The sequence below is a fragment of the Dendronephthya gigantea genome, unplaced genomic scaffold (genome assembly GCF_004324835.1).
Source record: "Dendronephthya gigantea isolate DGI-Jeju-01 unplaced genomic scaffold, DenGig_1.0 000153F, whole genome shotgun sequence".
Classification (NCBI taxonomy): Eukaryota; Metazoa; Cnidaria; class Anthozoa; order Malacalcyonacea; family Nephtheidae; genus Dendronephthya; species Dendronephthya gigantea.
In genome coordinates, this window is record NW_021163163.1 from 125,389 (window position 1) to 141,447 (window position 16,059).

The window sequence follows — 16,059 nt, forward strand, 5'->3', positions numbered from 1 at the left end:
AATAAACACAACTTAAACCCAACACCTTGCCTTAAAGTGAGCTCTCGCAAGTGACGTCATAATTCGCAAATTTCGGTTTATTATTACTACCAGTTGACAAACATGCCTTAAATTGTAGTACTGCTGTTTACACTTTTGCCTGCGATTTCAAAAGCATTTAAGGCTCCAAAAAGTTGTAGAAATCAGCGGACTACTTTTCTGATACGTCAATACGTCATCGGTCACTCAGTGCAAGAGCCCAATATTAACCGTTTTCTATTGTGAAATGCAAATATTTTTCACAAATCTCTCCTATACGTATAAAAGTTTTCTAACTATAAACTTCAAAAAACACAAAATGAAACATAAAACTAGACGGCAGCTGAAATGCTGAATATCGTTTACTTCGCCTGTATTGGGCCATAGTGACCAACAACATCGATCTTGACGTCGCCATTGTTGACATACAGTTCTTGAACCGGACTGTCAGGAAGGAGTGCGATCCTCACACGTTTACGCTCTGCGGCTAGTTGTGGGTTGCGTGCCAAGGTGAGTGCAATGAACCACTTGGCGCGGGGGGAGAACGAGTCCACTTCGGGTCATTTCGGTTGTTCCCTAAATTATACAAAACATTTTCAATATCGGAAACAAGGGCCGGTGAACTCTAATACAACTTTAACGATAACTGTGGTCTTCTGTAGAGTCTGTCTACAATCCTTGCTTGAAGCTAAAATGGTTTTTGAAGTTCGAATAATTTACTTCCAGGCTCTGTGATGTTACGTACTCATTTCAATATTAGTCGTCTCACACTTTCGGATCATGGATCAAACAGCCCCTTACTACACTTTAGTCTTTAAGAAGACTTACGTGTCTCGTGATCATCGATCAGTATTTGACAAAACACTCGAAGAACTGGGTTTCTAAAAGCTGCTTGGACGTGAAGATAACAGACGTACGCATTGTAACCTTTTAAAAGAATTAAAGACAATAAGGTTGAATTGAAAAAGGATGGTAAAAGAATGTATATTAGCTAAAAGAATGTTATGTATGTATAACTTATGTAAACATTAAGCTCTGTTCACACGATCCAATTTTGTTGGATCCAATTCACTTCTGTATGAAATATGGTCGGTTATTGATAAAGTAGAACTACATTGGCTTCAGTGGATTTGCTAGTCATATACATTACAAAACAACAGACTATAGAACATACATCAGAGATGAATTGGATCCAACAAAATTGGATCGTGTGAACAGACCTTTATAATACCTCCAAAGATGATAAAGTCAATGAGTTGAAGTCAATGTGTAATGTGCTGTCTGTTGTGTGTTACCTGGATCGAGCCATTGGAATCCATCAGGCAAAATGCTATGATCAATTCTTGGCAACATCAGAAGTCCCACAGCCATTATTTTCAAGATACGAAAAATGGCGGAAAAGACACCCATCGGAAGACCAACAAAAAACCAGAAATACGAAAACACCAAATAGACATTCCTGTGGTGAGGATAAAAATCTATACTATACTACTTGCAACTAAGTCTATTGCCGGATCCTTGCAATTAACTGATGCATCGCTCTGCTTGGCGCCTTGTTATACGGTGAAATTTTTCTTGTGGCTTACTGATTGCAATGTTACTTTTAAGAGCAGGAAATTAGCAAAGAGTCTTTAAAATGTACATTTAAGAAATGTCCATGAAGCGGTAATAAACACAAAAGTTTTGTAAATTGTATTACAAGTTGGAATATATGCATAGACTCTTTTAGAAAAAAGCCAGTGAAATCGCCTGATTTGATCACTAGATCTCAGGTCGTTGTATTCTGCGGTGTCGGACCGTGCGAAGTTGGCAATATTGTATTTACACGCTTCTGGCCATAGTAAAAAAGTATCACAAAATTGGATACTTTCGTAATACTTGACATTTTGCACTTGGGGACTATACTAAGTTCCGCATGCTCTTTTTAGCTGTTGTGATTTAATTCCTTCTTGTCGCCTAGATAATAAGTTGGTCTCTTATGCAAAAGGTCTAACGGAAGGTGCATGATCTACGCGTACCTGTTGTTGATAGAAATGACGTCCCTGGAGTAGTTACGATCACGGAATATCGTCACAGAAGCTACGAGCAAACAGCATCGGAAGAAAAAGGCCACACCCAAGAATACGCTAGATCAAATGCCGAACTTTTTAAATTACGATGTGTATCATGTGTTTCCTGAATGTCTAACACTATTTAGGTTCGCTACGGTTCTAAGGGCCTGTTTATATGATCCCGTTTAGCCGGGACGGGATGTTTTCATCCCGCTTAGCCGGGAAACTCGCCTAGGCGGGATGGCGTGTTTATATGGAGTTCATTTTGTAGTGCAGGTTCCTTCGACGGCATGTTTTATTGTAGAAAACGAATATGCCAATATATACACATGCTCCTAATGTATGTTAATCGCGAATCATCCCGGCCAAGCGGGATGGAGTGTTTATATGGCAATTTCTCGTCCCGTCTAAGCGGGATCCCGGCAAGAAGTGCCGGGATCCCGCCTAGGCGGGATGGAAAAGTGGTCATGTAAACACTAATTAGTGTTTGTATTACAAGCGGGATCTCGGAAACTGTCCCGTCCCGGCTAGGCGGGATCATATAAACAGGCCCTAAATGAATATGTGCGAGTAATGTTTTAGTTCAACGCGACACACAAATTAATATTTTTAGTTTTTTACCATTGTTATGAACGGTAGTTCTAAAATTTATTCTGCACCATAAAGTAATTGTCCTGCTTTTGACGCAGAGCCTAGCTAGTTTATCCTGATAATTCCTGATAATTATACTAGGGTTAAGCGTGGTTAATTAAACAATATCAAATTCAATGATTTTCATGCATACTTCCACATGCATGCATGTATAGAGCATGCTGCTTGCACCAAAAAATAGCGGTACAGAAAGGGAATATTCACAAGATGATCTGAAAAGACACAATCCATGCACTTACCCGCTGGTAGTAATAAAGGCATGGATAAGATGCCAAAAAGTACCAAATTTTAACATATGCAGCAGAAGACAAAGAATAGATATCACAATCCAGTTAAATACGAAGCCTGTAATGAAAGATTGTGACTGATATGATACAGTGCGATATGGCCAGTAGAACAAAATGATTAGACACAAAAGGTTGGACACAAAATAGCTCAGCAACAGCTATCACAAGTTGCCTGATGATCATTTATGAGAAGACAAAGTGTGTAATGGTTGAGCAAACTCAATTATGAAAACATAATCTACGACTATTGGCACTTCACTTGATGTAGGTAAATTCTAGAGGTTGAAAGGGTCTTAAATTCGAATGGTATTATACACACTTCAAATTCAAGCCAGGAACAGTTGATGGAAAATCAGTCAACTATCGGTCCTCCGGCAGGAATCGAACCTAATGCTCTTGCCACTGAGATAATGCACGGTATAATTCATTTCACCGTGGTCAAAAAAATCCAATAAATATGTTCCAAACATAAATATGATCTAGTTATGGTTTATAGTCCAAGCAAGAACTCACCCCACAGAAAGTATCCAATCTGAAAACTATGGTAACGAAGTCCTATTGCCTGTAAAACGAGTGTATGTGCATGTGTGTTAGTTGGTAGTGAAACAGACTAGTGTTGTCATTTCCCACTTCACACGATATCTTACAAACAAGTACTTTTATATATACATAGGAAAGTTAGACAGAAATATGGTAAAAGATATTCTTAAACTTACAATCATAAACTGTGACACGTTTATATTCCTAGGAATAAACGATTTATCCCCTTTGAACATCTTTACCATGTTATTCCTAGAATGAATTAACGGAAAACAAACTTTAAAACAAATCCAATACTACAATACAATACATATAGTTCTACTAAAGTATTGTTATAAGTCTTAAGCCTTGAATACGCTGTAAAAACAGTAACAATTCAAAATGGTTTATCTCATTTATCAGACCAATTTTTTATTGGTTAAAAAACTAAAACTTGGTTAAAACTTTGAGTTATCAACTGCCCGTATATTACCATACTCTATAGCTATACATACTTATGATTTTCCATGAAACGAACAAGGGAGAGCGCACAGACCGCAGTTGTCAGGATTACACCAGCTAAAAGTGATCCTAAATTGAAAAATAATTCAAATAAAACATAAATATAAGAAACCGACGGATTCAGAGGCAAAATCAAATTATAGTAAAGCCTTGATTTCCTTCAATTGCTTGCAACACATCAAATTTTCATATTGACAAATGCACTTCTTTTCCTTGTCATTAAATATCAAAGGAAGAGTTGCAGAAGTGTCGCTAGACTTGGGAAAGTGGAGGATAGGGTAACTTAAGATTCCGCAAAACGTAAATTCAGTGTTAAACATTTAGTTAATGGCAAAGGACATTCTTACTTTCAGCATCATTAAGATCTAAAATAGAATTATGACGTGGAATGACTTTTTAAAAATAGGTGGATAACAGAAATCATGGCCTTAATATGTCCCAACATCACCTTATTCTTAAAACTTGGCATTGTGAATTTTTCACTCTTTAAATCGTAAATTTGTAGAAACAGCACGTGTATTATTATAATCATGCAGAGCCTTAATTTGGCCTTCATCATGTAGTGCAATTAATTTTAATCAATTGACTGCATGGCTTTTTAACCATATATAATAGTTTAACAAAACTAACCTAAATATCCATCCATCAACTGTCCAGCTGGATTATTCAGTATTTCACATAAGAAATACACAAGAAAGATGGCGATCTTGAAGAAAAATAACAACAAAATGGTTACTACTTTAGATTTACGCTAGATAAATCGAATTTCCTTGAATCTCAGGAAATAGTCTTTTGAATAGAATAAGATTCAAATACCAATCGCACAACCGATTGAACTCCTAATACGTTTAATTAATTAATAAACGGTTTGCGATCTGTCGCATATATAACAAAAAATTTTATTTCAGACAATAAAGAACTCACGCTATAGAGACTTATGCCACAGATCATCATCACAGAAAGAGTTTCAGTTGAAAACTTAAAATCTAAAATTGTTGAACGAAAAATCGTCAGAGTAAATGGACCACGCCAAACGACTCAAGAAATACAAGAATATACGAATTTCAATACAGACAGCGAAAGATCGTTAAGTGGGGGCTAATGTTCATATATTAAAGCCTCTTACAGACGAGCAAGTTTTCTATGAGAAGTTTTTATGTGACAAGTTTTAATTGTTCGTCTGTACGCCCAAATTGACAATTTTTTGTCAAAGGAAAAATTGTCAAAGTACAAATTTTGGTCGTCTGTATGAGTCAACAAAGAAAACTTGTCACATAATGTGGGCACTTGAATGCGGTTGGTTGGCCAGCGGACTATAGTATTTTGCAATGGCGCGCTCAAATTGTCCGCTGTACGATTACATCGCTGGCGATGCACACTAAATTGTCAAAGTAAACTTCTTGTCACGTTCACACGAGCAAATAAAACTTGTCAAAGAAAAACTTATCATAGAGATTTTGTTGTACATACACACTGCAATTGCCAATTAAAACTTTTCATATAAAAAATTGTCATAGAAAAAGGAAGAGGCTTTTACGAATTACGACCTTTTCGCCGTCTGTATTCTCGCGCCTACAGGTTATCTGAAATGGCGGGGAAGGACTCATGTCGGTTGAAACAGCCTAATATGTCTTGAAATATACTTTCTTTTATTTTATTTTACTTTCAGATTAATTTTAAAACTATAGCTGTTATAAATAAACACAATCACAAAATTTCAACGAGATTCATAGAATAAAAAAGATATAATCCATTAAATACTACAGAATGGATCTCTACTTTGTCAACCCTTCTGAGCACTGATTGTCTAAAACACGAACGCTTTAAGCCCGTTTTCCACTAGGCAAATTTATTCGAATGTGCACGACGCGAAGCGATAGCTATCTGAGATCCAGTGATGTGATTGGTTTGCGAAAAAAATTGTCGCGAAAAAGTAGAATCGCTTCCTACTTTTTAGCTGTTCGCACGAACAAGTTCGCCTGGTGGAAAACGGGCTTAAGGATATGCCACACATTTATCAAATGTCCCTGAACCAATGCCTCAACCACATATATATTCATCAAACTCACCTTTTTGGGGATTGTAAAATTTTCTCAGGTAAAACTCAACTCTTCCATATTCCCGAGGTCTACAAAACGAGGCACAGTACTTACTTCGATTACAATTGCAATACACCTTTTCGATAATTACGTTTATGGGCCTGGAAACCTCGCCCGCCCAAATGTACAACGCTTTCCATTTTGAACACCAAAATGCATTTTCTACGATTGCATGCCGCAAAAGGGGTGAGATACAAATGCAGTCTTAAGTCGTGTGAAAATATACCCTGTCATTATACCAGCACAAAATAAATATAATCAGAATTATAACCATAGACAGCGCAATAGCGAATGGTTTCTTTGAAAGAGAATCGACTAAAAACTTTAAAAATTAAAACAAAACCATCGTTGAAATTGACACAGTTTTTTGATGAAATTGACACAGTTTTTTGATGAAATTGACACAGTTTTTTGATGAAATTGACACAGTTTTTTGATGAAATTGACACAGTTTTTTGATGAAATTGACACAGTTTTTGATGAAATTGACGCAGTTTTTTGATGAAATTGACACAGTTTTTTGATGAAATTGACACAGTTTTTTGATGAAATTGACACAGTTTTTTGATGAAATTGACACAGTAATCTATTTACTTGCCAATATACAAACAGTGGCGTAGCCAGCCTGACGATTTTGTCCCGCTATGTAAATTTCGAGTTATTATAATTATTCATTTCTTTAGAAATTTATTGTTTTTACAGTCAATGAACACCAAAATATTAGCATAGCGGGACAAATCGTCAGGCTGGCTACGCTACTGTATACAAAACTGAGTATTGCTGCCTAAAACGGGCGATGTGCGTCTCTTACAATGTGCAGGCAAAGTCGGTATAACATATTGTATTATACTGCACACTCGATTTTCTAACGTATTTTTTAGGTACGCGATCATACTTTGGTTTAAAAATGTTCTTCACGTGTTCCATCAACCAGGGTCTGACCAACTTCACCTGAGGGGAAGTTCTTTTATTCTAAATGAACATGAATTCAAAGTATTTTTTGAGTGAAATTCGTTCCGTATTCGTAGTTTACTATAATAAGCTTCATTTAATAAAACGTTAAAGTTAAATAAAGATCGCGTGGCAACGTCCAGTGCAAATCATGCGAAAAACAATTACAAAAAATGTTCTACAATTCATTTTAAAAACGAACATTACGTCATGACGTTTATTATTTATCATGCTATGACGTCACTCGAGGAACATAAAAATTTCATCGCTGGGTGCTAATCATAGACATTGCATGGATATTTGAAATAAGTAATAAGTACTGTTCTATTTACAACAAATTTCATGCTTCAACAATTGAAGGAAATCTCCTTATAAAATAACATGCATATAACGCGTGTTCTGATTGGTTGAAGCCCGTGTTTGGATCAGGCCATCCAAACACGGAATCCATTAAGTAATTGTTAATTCCAAATGAAAACCACAAGGAAGGGAGGGACCTGTGTTAATAGGATATATCATGCATTCTTTTCAAAAGTTTTTTGTGTCTCTCTTTTGTCATAGCTATCCTCCTATGAGGACAGACATATGCAAATAAGTTGTGGATCCCCTAGGCGTCGCCAGTATCGATAAGTGTGGTGGAAATAAAAGCCATCAATTTGAAAATAAATTAAAAATGTGGAACAAAAAGGTATGAGTTTGTCCCCCCTCACATATCAAGCTGACGGCGCCACTGTGTCAAGCGGCAATACTTACGTCGCCAGGAAAAAACTGCTCTCCTCTGATTCCATAGTTTTTGATTTCCCAATAAAGTACGAATATGAACTTGGCCATAATAAACACATAACATATTATTATAGGCATCTCGGTCAACACGAGAGCTTTAGTTAGGAACGAAGAATTGTTCTAAAAATTGGTACACGAAAACACTCTTAATCGGTAGAATAATTGCTAGACTTATAGATTAGCTTGTAATTTCCCAGGCGAGGAAACGAATAGAAAATTGGGCACATTTATGTATGGATTTTGCGATAGAAGAAATTCGAAAAGATTGTGATGCAGGCTCCACCAAGATTAAAAATAACTTTGTTGTAAGCGCAGCCTGCTACTGAGATATTGGTAATAAATATAAATGGATCGAGCAGTGGCACTAGAATCATTTGTTGTAAACCCCTCCCCCCCCCAAGAAATCCTTAGGTTCGTATCAGGAGTTGGAATATAATGAGACAATCGAGCATCAAATGAACTTACTTTACATTTCTGGAAAGTGCTTGTCAAATATAGGCAGAAACTGTAAAATGAAATGCAAACCATTTTAATAAAGTGCAACATGCTGACAACCACGTTTTGAAGCAAAAATATTAACATTTTTCATCCATGCAGTCCCGTAATCAACAACTATATTAATCCGTCGAGCGTTTTTACCATGCAGTAAGATATTTGTCAAATAATCCTGGGGCCGGTCCACCGGATTGTGGTTTTCTCGATCGCTCCAAAAATCGTACGGTATAACCTGTCTTAGACTCAATATTCCTAAACTTGAGGAATCTCTCTCACAATTGTAAGCTCAAAATGTCTAGTTTTATCACTTTTGGGGCATTTTTACAACGTTAATAAAATCACTATTCGATGGATAGAGCTATCCAACTTTCGTACAACCGGCCCCTGACGTGTTAGCGATGAAAACAATAGGCGGACGATAAGAATCGTGTACGTAAGAATGGAGAGAGGTGGGAGAACATCGCCACCATGAATCATTAAGTTTACTTACAATATCGCACAATAAGGAAGGCCCATCATTGCTCCAATAATTTTGTGATACGTCGTCAGGCAAGCAAAAAACGGGTAATAAAGGAAAGCACATTCAATTGCAATGCCGACGACGAAAAACACTATAAAGAAAATCAGTTTCACAAAGGCATAGTATGATATTTACTACACAAAATGTTTTGCACGTTTTTGTATTTTTATTACCTCTTTCCCAAGCGTTTTTGCCTTGGAGCCCTAGTGATGCAACTAGAACGATGATTGATCCAGTAGCAGCTCCAAACACAAACATGCTGGCAAGACGATGATGATCAATACCGAGGAAATCTATAGGGCTAAATACGGTGGAATATATTACACAGCTATTAAACTCCGTCTATACCCAGTAAAAGAGCAATAAAGCACTCAATAGGAAGGCTTTTTAAATAAGAGAGGATTTCACTTCATTATTTTAAACCTAGTTTCCATTTATGATTTTTGGCACTTCCGTTGAGGCAGGTAAATTCTAGGGGTTTAAAGGGTCTTATTAAAGCAAGTCATTCTCGCCCATTAGAAATATTCTATGAGTAAATTTGTTCTTATTTCTGCATACTAATCGGTCATTGTTGACTAGACACACAAAAGAATATTCCATCATATCAGCCACCTTGACATGTTAACTAAAAGGACACCAGGGGCCGGTTGTATAAAAAGGTAGTTAACTTTTAACGATAGTTAGTGGCAAAATTGGTCAATCAGAATAATGTATTTTCTAGTTAACTACGATTTAACTACTTAAAATGTTGTTAAAGAGTTTTATACAACCGGCCCCTGGGCTACACTCAACGTGCAAGTCTTTCTTGGTCTATTCGACCAAACGTAGTTGCACAAAAAAACCAGATTAATTCACAAAACTCACACAACAAGCCCAGGTCGACCTCCCCAAACGTGTTTCTTAAAACTCTTTCTTCGTCGCAGAGATGCCAAAATCGTCAGAATAATTGCCAGAAGAGATTGTAGTTTTCTCATTATCGGTTTTAGACCAAGGGACAACATACCCTTCGTCTCTTGTAACAGCGCTAGCTTGTACTCACTGTGCTCAGACGGGCTTATTTGCCATCTAACGCTCAGCGGGGATTCAAACAAAAAAATTCATGAGTTTCACAATTACTTGCTCCAGGGCCGCCGAAAGGTTGCTTTCTTCTTGACAAAAATATTGGTAGGCTGGATTTCCACTTTCAGAGAAATAGTAAATCGTTCGCTAGCAAAATATTTGCATATTTTCTTTGAATTGAGAACAGTCAAGTTGAACTAACTTATTTCAGGTGTTAAAATCTAATTAAAATATGCAAGAATTTCGCTGCTAACAAGTGGAAATCCAACCGTACTGTCGTCATGCTACGTGCACGAAATATTTTCTCTTTAAATCCAGTCCCTATTAACCGTTTAGTTTCCTAATTGCAAATCACGAAATCCGTAACGTAACGATTATTACCAAAATTTGCCTCCATGTCGTCACGTCGAGAGGAAATTCGCCTTAAAATTCTCCAACTAAAATAAGGTACTAATACTTTAAACTTACTGCAGGAAGCAAAAGCAGATGAGGATAATATCTGGTATCAACATTACACGCAACACTGGAAAAAGATGAAAAACGTATCAGCACGTACTTTCCCTAATAAACCTTTCCCCTAATAAATCTTTCCTCTTAAGGCTAGTTTCCACTCAGGAAGAATCTCCCTTGGATCGGAACGGACAGGAAAATTTCCTTTGTCGGTGAGTTCTCGGTGGCGTTTATAAAAAGGAAACTTTCCTGTCCTATCTGATCCAAAGGAGAATTTTCCTGAGTGGAAACTATCCTTAATAGACCTTTCCCCAAATAGACCTTTTCCCATTTAGCTTTCAAGCGCGCAATGCGTGACGGTAGCTGATTACCAAGCAACTTTCAATTGCGATATCGCTCTGTTTTGAAGCGATTTTGTTTGTAAGAAAACCTTGCCGATTCTTTAAATCGCTCCGGAACATTGCGAAATCACAACTCAAATTGACTTGGATAATTAACTACCGTCACGCGTTGCGCGCTTGAAAGATAAAAGAGGAAAGGTCTATTGCCTTAAAAAAGTTGATCAATTTTGTGAAACCATACCCAGCCAGTTACATTTACAGGTAGTTTAGACAAGTATAACATGAGAAATGCGTTTTTGGTTTTAAAAATTCCCACTTTATTCAGAAGAGAAACAATAAACCTAATCTCAATGACGCGTCATTCAAACTTTTTCTATACAATTAATGGCAAATCAATGCAGTTTGAAAAAATAGCGAACAATGTTGGTACAAAAACTGTTGGTAACAATTCTGGTAAACGGCAGGTTCAGAGATTTTAGCGGTGTATAAATTAAATATGGCTCACCTGGTTGACGTTTCCTGGGATGATGTTCCTGTATAGTTAGCCATTGCTTGTTAGGTAATGAAAACTTTGAAAGAGATATTGAAATTATCACTTGATGGAAATCGTGCAATTTACCCCAAGCTTGTGGACTGTAGTGAGTTAGAAATTCATCATTTTGATGTTTATTTTATTGTAAATATTGTGTTGTACACATAAAAAACACGCCAACAAAGCTATGATCTATGGAACAGTCAGCGAGTATTAAAGATGCAAATAAGCAAAAAAATTTAAATGCATAACTAGTAAAACGGCAGAACTTAGTTAAAAAATCTTGTAGAAAGCGTACAGTATAACCAGGGCGATAATCTTCGAGGAGGAGTGCATATATTTATCTATTCGTTCTGCCCGGGGGGATTTCTGGTACAGGGCTAAAGCTGAGCTGTTGCAACGTTTCCTGCATGTTTGGTCCTAAAATAATCGTACGTTTCTATCCTGATTGAATGCATTAAGAGTTGCCAACTTAATAATTATGGAACCAAGTGAAAGGACAATAGATCGCACCCAAAACACGACAGAGATCAATTTTAGACAGGTAAAGTTTGGTCGCGAAGTGTTTTAGGATGTGGAAAATGTGACTGATGAAATTCACTATCTTTTTCTATTATTTTTGTATTTGTATTCCGTACGGGGCCTGTCTGATTGGTCAAATTCTTATAGCATTACATTATGGATGAATAAGAACAATCAATAAGAATTAAGACAGAATACTGGAGTGGCGATTCAGAACGGTCAAGAATTAAATTCATGTATTCAGAATTTACTGAACATGCATCCTCGTTCCGAGGTTTTTCCTGTCTGATAATCAGACAGCTTCCTGCGTGGCACACGCAGTACGCAAAAAACCTGGGTACGAGGATGCATGTTCTTTAGATTAAGTCAGGATTAGGGTTAAATTTAGGATTAGGATTAACCCTTATGAGTCATAAATCTTGTATCCAATCTTAACCGTAATCCAATCTTAATCACCTAGACCAATTTAAACCAGGAATGACAAAATCTTCTTAATCCACCACTGTGTTTACATCTGTATTATTAATGCGTGTGAATGCGCAATTCAACCACAATACAACAGCGTTATACCATTATCTCTCAAGTATTCTAATAATTTTCACCTGAATAACCAAATAAGTGTTTCATTCGTTGAAGTAAACACTTGAAAATTCGACACATGCAATTTTTCGAACTGCTTAGCGGAAATACACACTTCACAATTCACATGCAATCGAAAAAATTGTTTTGAATACTTCGCACGTCATTCGAGCCGAGGGTTCATTTCAATAAAATTTCACGGGTGAAACGTTCTGAATAATATTATTTTGGGTCTTTGTTCAAAAAGTCGCGCAATGTTTGTTGCGGTAATGCCAGTTACTACGCGTTTCCCTAAAACATATTGGTCGGAACTCGGAACTCGAAATGCCCCCCCCCCCACTGTGGGCCTACTTCGCCAGTTCAAAAAGGTGGCCACTGGACGTCAATTAAGCCCGCCAGACACGAGAGCTATCACCTGAGCTAACGACCTCGCTAGGCAGTTTATAGTTCAGCCCGAAACTCATCCGCACACGAGAGAAACTTGCCTTTCGAGTGAATTCCTCATAAAAACTATCCACACACGAGAGAAACTTCTTGATAAGTCAGATAATAGTCCCGCGGGGTCTTTTCTTCGGCTAATAGCTCTCGTGTTGGGGGGTTTTAAAAAAACGCCGTACATCTAAAGGTAAGGCCATGTTACACGCTGCAATTTTTCTTGCAACTTGCAATGCTATTCTACTTTTAAGATATGTAAATTAGTGAAGAGGCTTCAAAATGTAAGTGCAAGAAACGTACATTGAGTGTAATAAACGTAAAAGTTTCGTAGTTGCCAAATTTATATCTCTCAAAAGTAGAATTGCATTGCAAGTCGCCAGAAAAATTGCACTGTGTAACAGGGCCTTATTTACTAGACTTACTGACTACATTATTATACCAATTAGTTCAGCCTCTTACATGACCAAGTGGCCTAGCCAGCCTGACGATATTGCGCCAAGGTTGAATATAAAAGATTTTTCTAGAAAAAAAACTTTTTTCTTTTATTAATAAAAGAAGATTTTTGCTAATAAAAGAAGATTTTTGCTAATAAAAAAAGATTTTTGCTAATAAAAGAAGATTTTTGCTAGTAAAAGATTTTTGCTAAGAAAAGAAGACTTTTGCTAATAAAAGAAGATTTTTGCTAATAAAGGAAGATTTTGCTAATAAAAGAAGATTTTTGCTAATAAAGGAAGATTTTGCAAATAAAAGAAGATTTTCGCCAATAAAAGAAGATTTTTGCTAATAAAAGAAGATTTTTGCTAATAAAAGAAGATTTTTGCTAATAAAGGAAGATTTTGCTAATAAAAGAAGATTTTTGCTAATAAAGGAAGATTTTGCAAATAAAAGAAGATTTTCGCCAATAAAAGAAGATTTTTGCTAATAAAAGAAGATTTTTGCTAATAAAAGAAGATTTTACTAATAAAAGAAGATTTTTAGATTGTTTCAAAAGTCAAAAATTCGAAATGGCAAATACAATGTGATCATTGTGATGTCATATATTTAAAATAACATTGATCAGTTTTAGCACTTTTATGCTTTTATGTAATCATTTATCAATCCTTCTCTTGAATCTTGAGCCGACTGGCCTTGATGACTGTGATGGTATAATTATGTTATCACTTTATTTTATCATTTTTAAAATATTAATATTTGTTATTAACTTCTTGATTTTCAAAGTAATAATGTAAATATCAAAAATAATAAAAGAAAATCAAAGGCAAAAACAAAATCTTCTAAAATAAAAGAAGAAATAATAAAAGACGATTTGCCAACCCTGTTTATTGTCCTGCTATGTAAATTTCGAGTTATTATAATAATTCATTTCTTTAGAAATTTATCGTTTTCAAAGTTAATGAACACCAAAATATTAGCATAGCGGGACAAATCGGCAGGCTGGCTACGCTAGTGCATGACTAGATTTATGCCTTTATGCATGTAAACTACCCAGCAGATTGATTTATATGTTGTTATTAACAGAGATTATGCATGAAATGACTTTACTAACGGTTCAATGGGTTTACAAACGATTCAATGCGTTTGGGACAGGAAATTAATCTCATTATATTATAATCTTACAGATATTGCTCGACAGTCGCTAAATATAGACGCCTAATTAAAGCGGGCATATTCACATTATACATGTTTATACAAAACAATCGCTTTCAAAAAACGTTCAAGGGCAAGGCGAATATATATAAACATGTAATGGACTACGTGTCTAGCGACGGCTTTTATTTGCATGTGATTCGTTTTACTGCATGAAACGACCAATGAGTAATAAATAAGATCGTCAGATAAGTTATATTTGATTACTTGATTGCAAGAACAACAGGTATAATGCATAATACTTGTAGTCATAATACGGGTGGGATCTTAAACATGTTTATGATTATATCAAGTGCGACCAACAGCTAAATGCACATGTTAACTTAATTACTTATAGACTTGCTCTAAATGACTAAATCTTTCTTTTATTTCCAAACACATGTAAACAGCAGAGTAATAAAAGAATGCCAACCTGCATTTGTGTGAGATACTTATATATTTCTAGAAAATGGACAAATCTTCTATATACTTACCGATAGCCACAATATCATGGAAAAGTGGTGAAATTCGTAATACACAAAGTGTCAAAGTTCTTCTTCTGGAATAACGTTTCCCGCCAGATAATGGGTATCGGATTCAAATGATCAGATTTCGATGACACAATTCTACCCTGTCTTGTCTTGCCTAATTCCTGCCCCGCGCGTGTGCATGCGTTCGTCGTGGTTTGTATAATAAAATGTAAATAAATTATGTAATATAAATAGGTAATATTAATTAATGTCACCCCAGTGTGTCGCGGTCGGCGTTAGACCATATAACGTACATGACGTCATAAATTTTGCAATAACGGAAGTATAATAACAGAAGTCTTACATGAAGTCTTCCCAGAGCTGGTTGATAAAAATGATAAAATAGAAATGGCGATGAATGATGATACATTTATACATTTATAAATGTACACGAAAGTGTAAATGTCTGTTACCCTCATACCCAGTATAGGAGTGATCATATACTTATGTAATAGTATCTCTGGCTTTACCTTAATTACGGTTAGGGACTTAGGGTTAGGGTTATTGAAAATTTTATGACGTCATGTACGTTAGTTCGATATGATCTAACGCCGACCGTGTGTCACCCACACAGTGAACTCAAATAAAACTGGAACGCTCACTCTATGACTTTCCCTCATTGATGAGTGAAGCCAAGATGGCGGATCATGATGCCTTTCTTGTAGGTATGACCCAGGCCTCTGGCGCGGAAACTTCAAAGGATCAATCAGAATTCCCGACAAAATTTCCGCGTGGAGGCCTGGATCATACCTACAAGAAAGGCTTCATGATCCGCCATCTTGGTTTCAAACTTCCGGCAGAGTGAGCGTTCCAGTTTTATTTCAGTTCACTGCACCCACACAGCTAGTGCTTCCACTCGCTGCAATCTGAATTTCCCTTTCTTTCCTGTTTTTCCTTTACATTTTCTTTCAAGCATCACAAAATTTCGTTTCAATTTTCCTAGCAGTTTATTCCTCTTTTTATTCATAAATCGAAATATCCGCATTTGAAGCCCTTTTACAACTCAGGGGCCAGAGGGTGTTTCCGGTGCAACCTCGTTCCCAGGGCCTTTTGGGACTTTATAGGGAGGGTTGAGGCTGCGGGGGGGGG

General features: G+C 36.4%; 1 protein-coding gene across 1 annotated transcript; it reads right to left on the reverse strand.

The window, feature by feature from the left end:
• Nucleotides 1-505: 505 nt before the first annotated feature.
• LOC114537200 (stimulated by retinoic acid gene 6 protein-like) lies at nt 506-15,115 on the reverse strand. Its single transcript, XM_028558336.1, has 20 exons — nt 14,935-15,115; nt 11,252-11,315; nt 10,424-10,478; nt 9,761-9,846; nt 9,070-9,197; nt 8,867-8,987; nt 8,347-8,386; nt 7,852-8,001; nt 7,043-7,119; nt 6,118-6,176; nt 4,973-5,034; nt 4,679-4,754; nt 4,042-4,117; nt 3,724-3,799; nt 3,521-3,569; nt 2,960-3,065; nt 2,037-2,144; nt 1,314-1,477; nt 847-945; nt 506-594 (listed from the first exon to the last, which is right to left on the reverse strand). Exons 2-20 carry the CDS (start codon nt 11,293-11,295, stop codon nt 506-508), a joined length of 1,665 nt encoding a protein of 554 aa, XP_028414137.1. The 5' UTR covers nt 11,296-11,315; nt 14,935-15,115.
• Between the last annotated feature and the right edge of the window lie 944 nt (nt 15,116-16,059).

Excerpts from the sequence above, each read along its gene's own strand:
- LOC114537200 (XM_028558336.1), bottom strand. The coding sequence starts at position 11,295 with ATGGCTAACTATACAGGAACATCATCCCAGGAAACGTCAACCAG. Across the intron at positions 4,118-4,678 it reads GTTGATGGATGGATATTTAG|GATCACTTTTAGCTGGTGTA; the intron begins GTTAGTTTTGTT and ends TTTTCAATTTAG. Across the intron at positions 2,145-2,959 it reads GCCTTTATTACTACCAGCGG|CGTATTCTTGGGTGTGGCCT; the intron begins GTAAGTGCATGG and ends CATTTGATCTAG.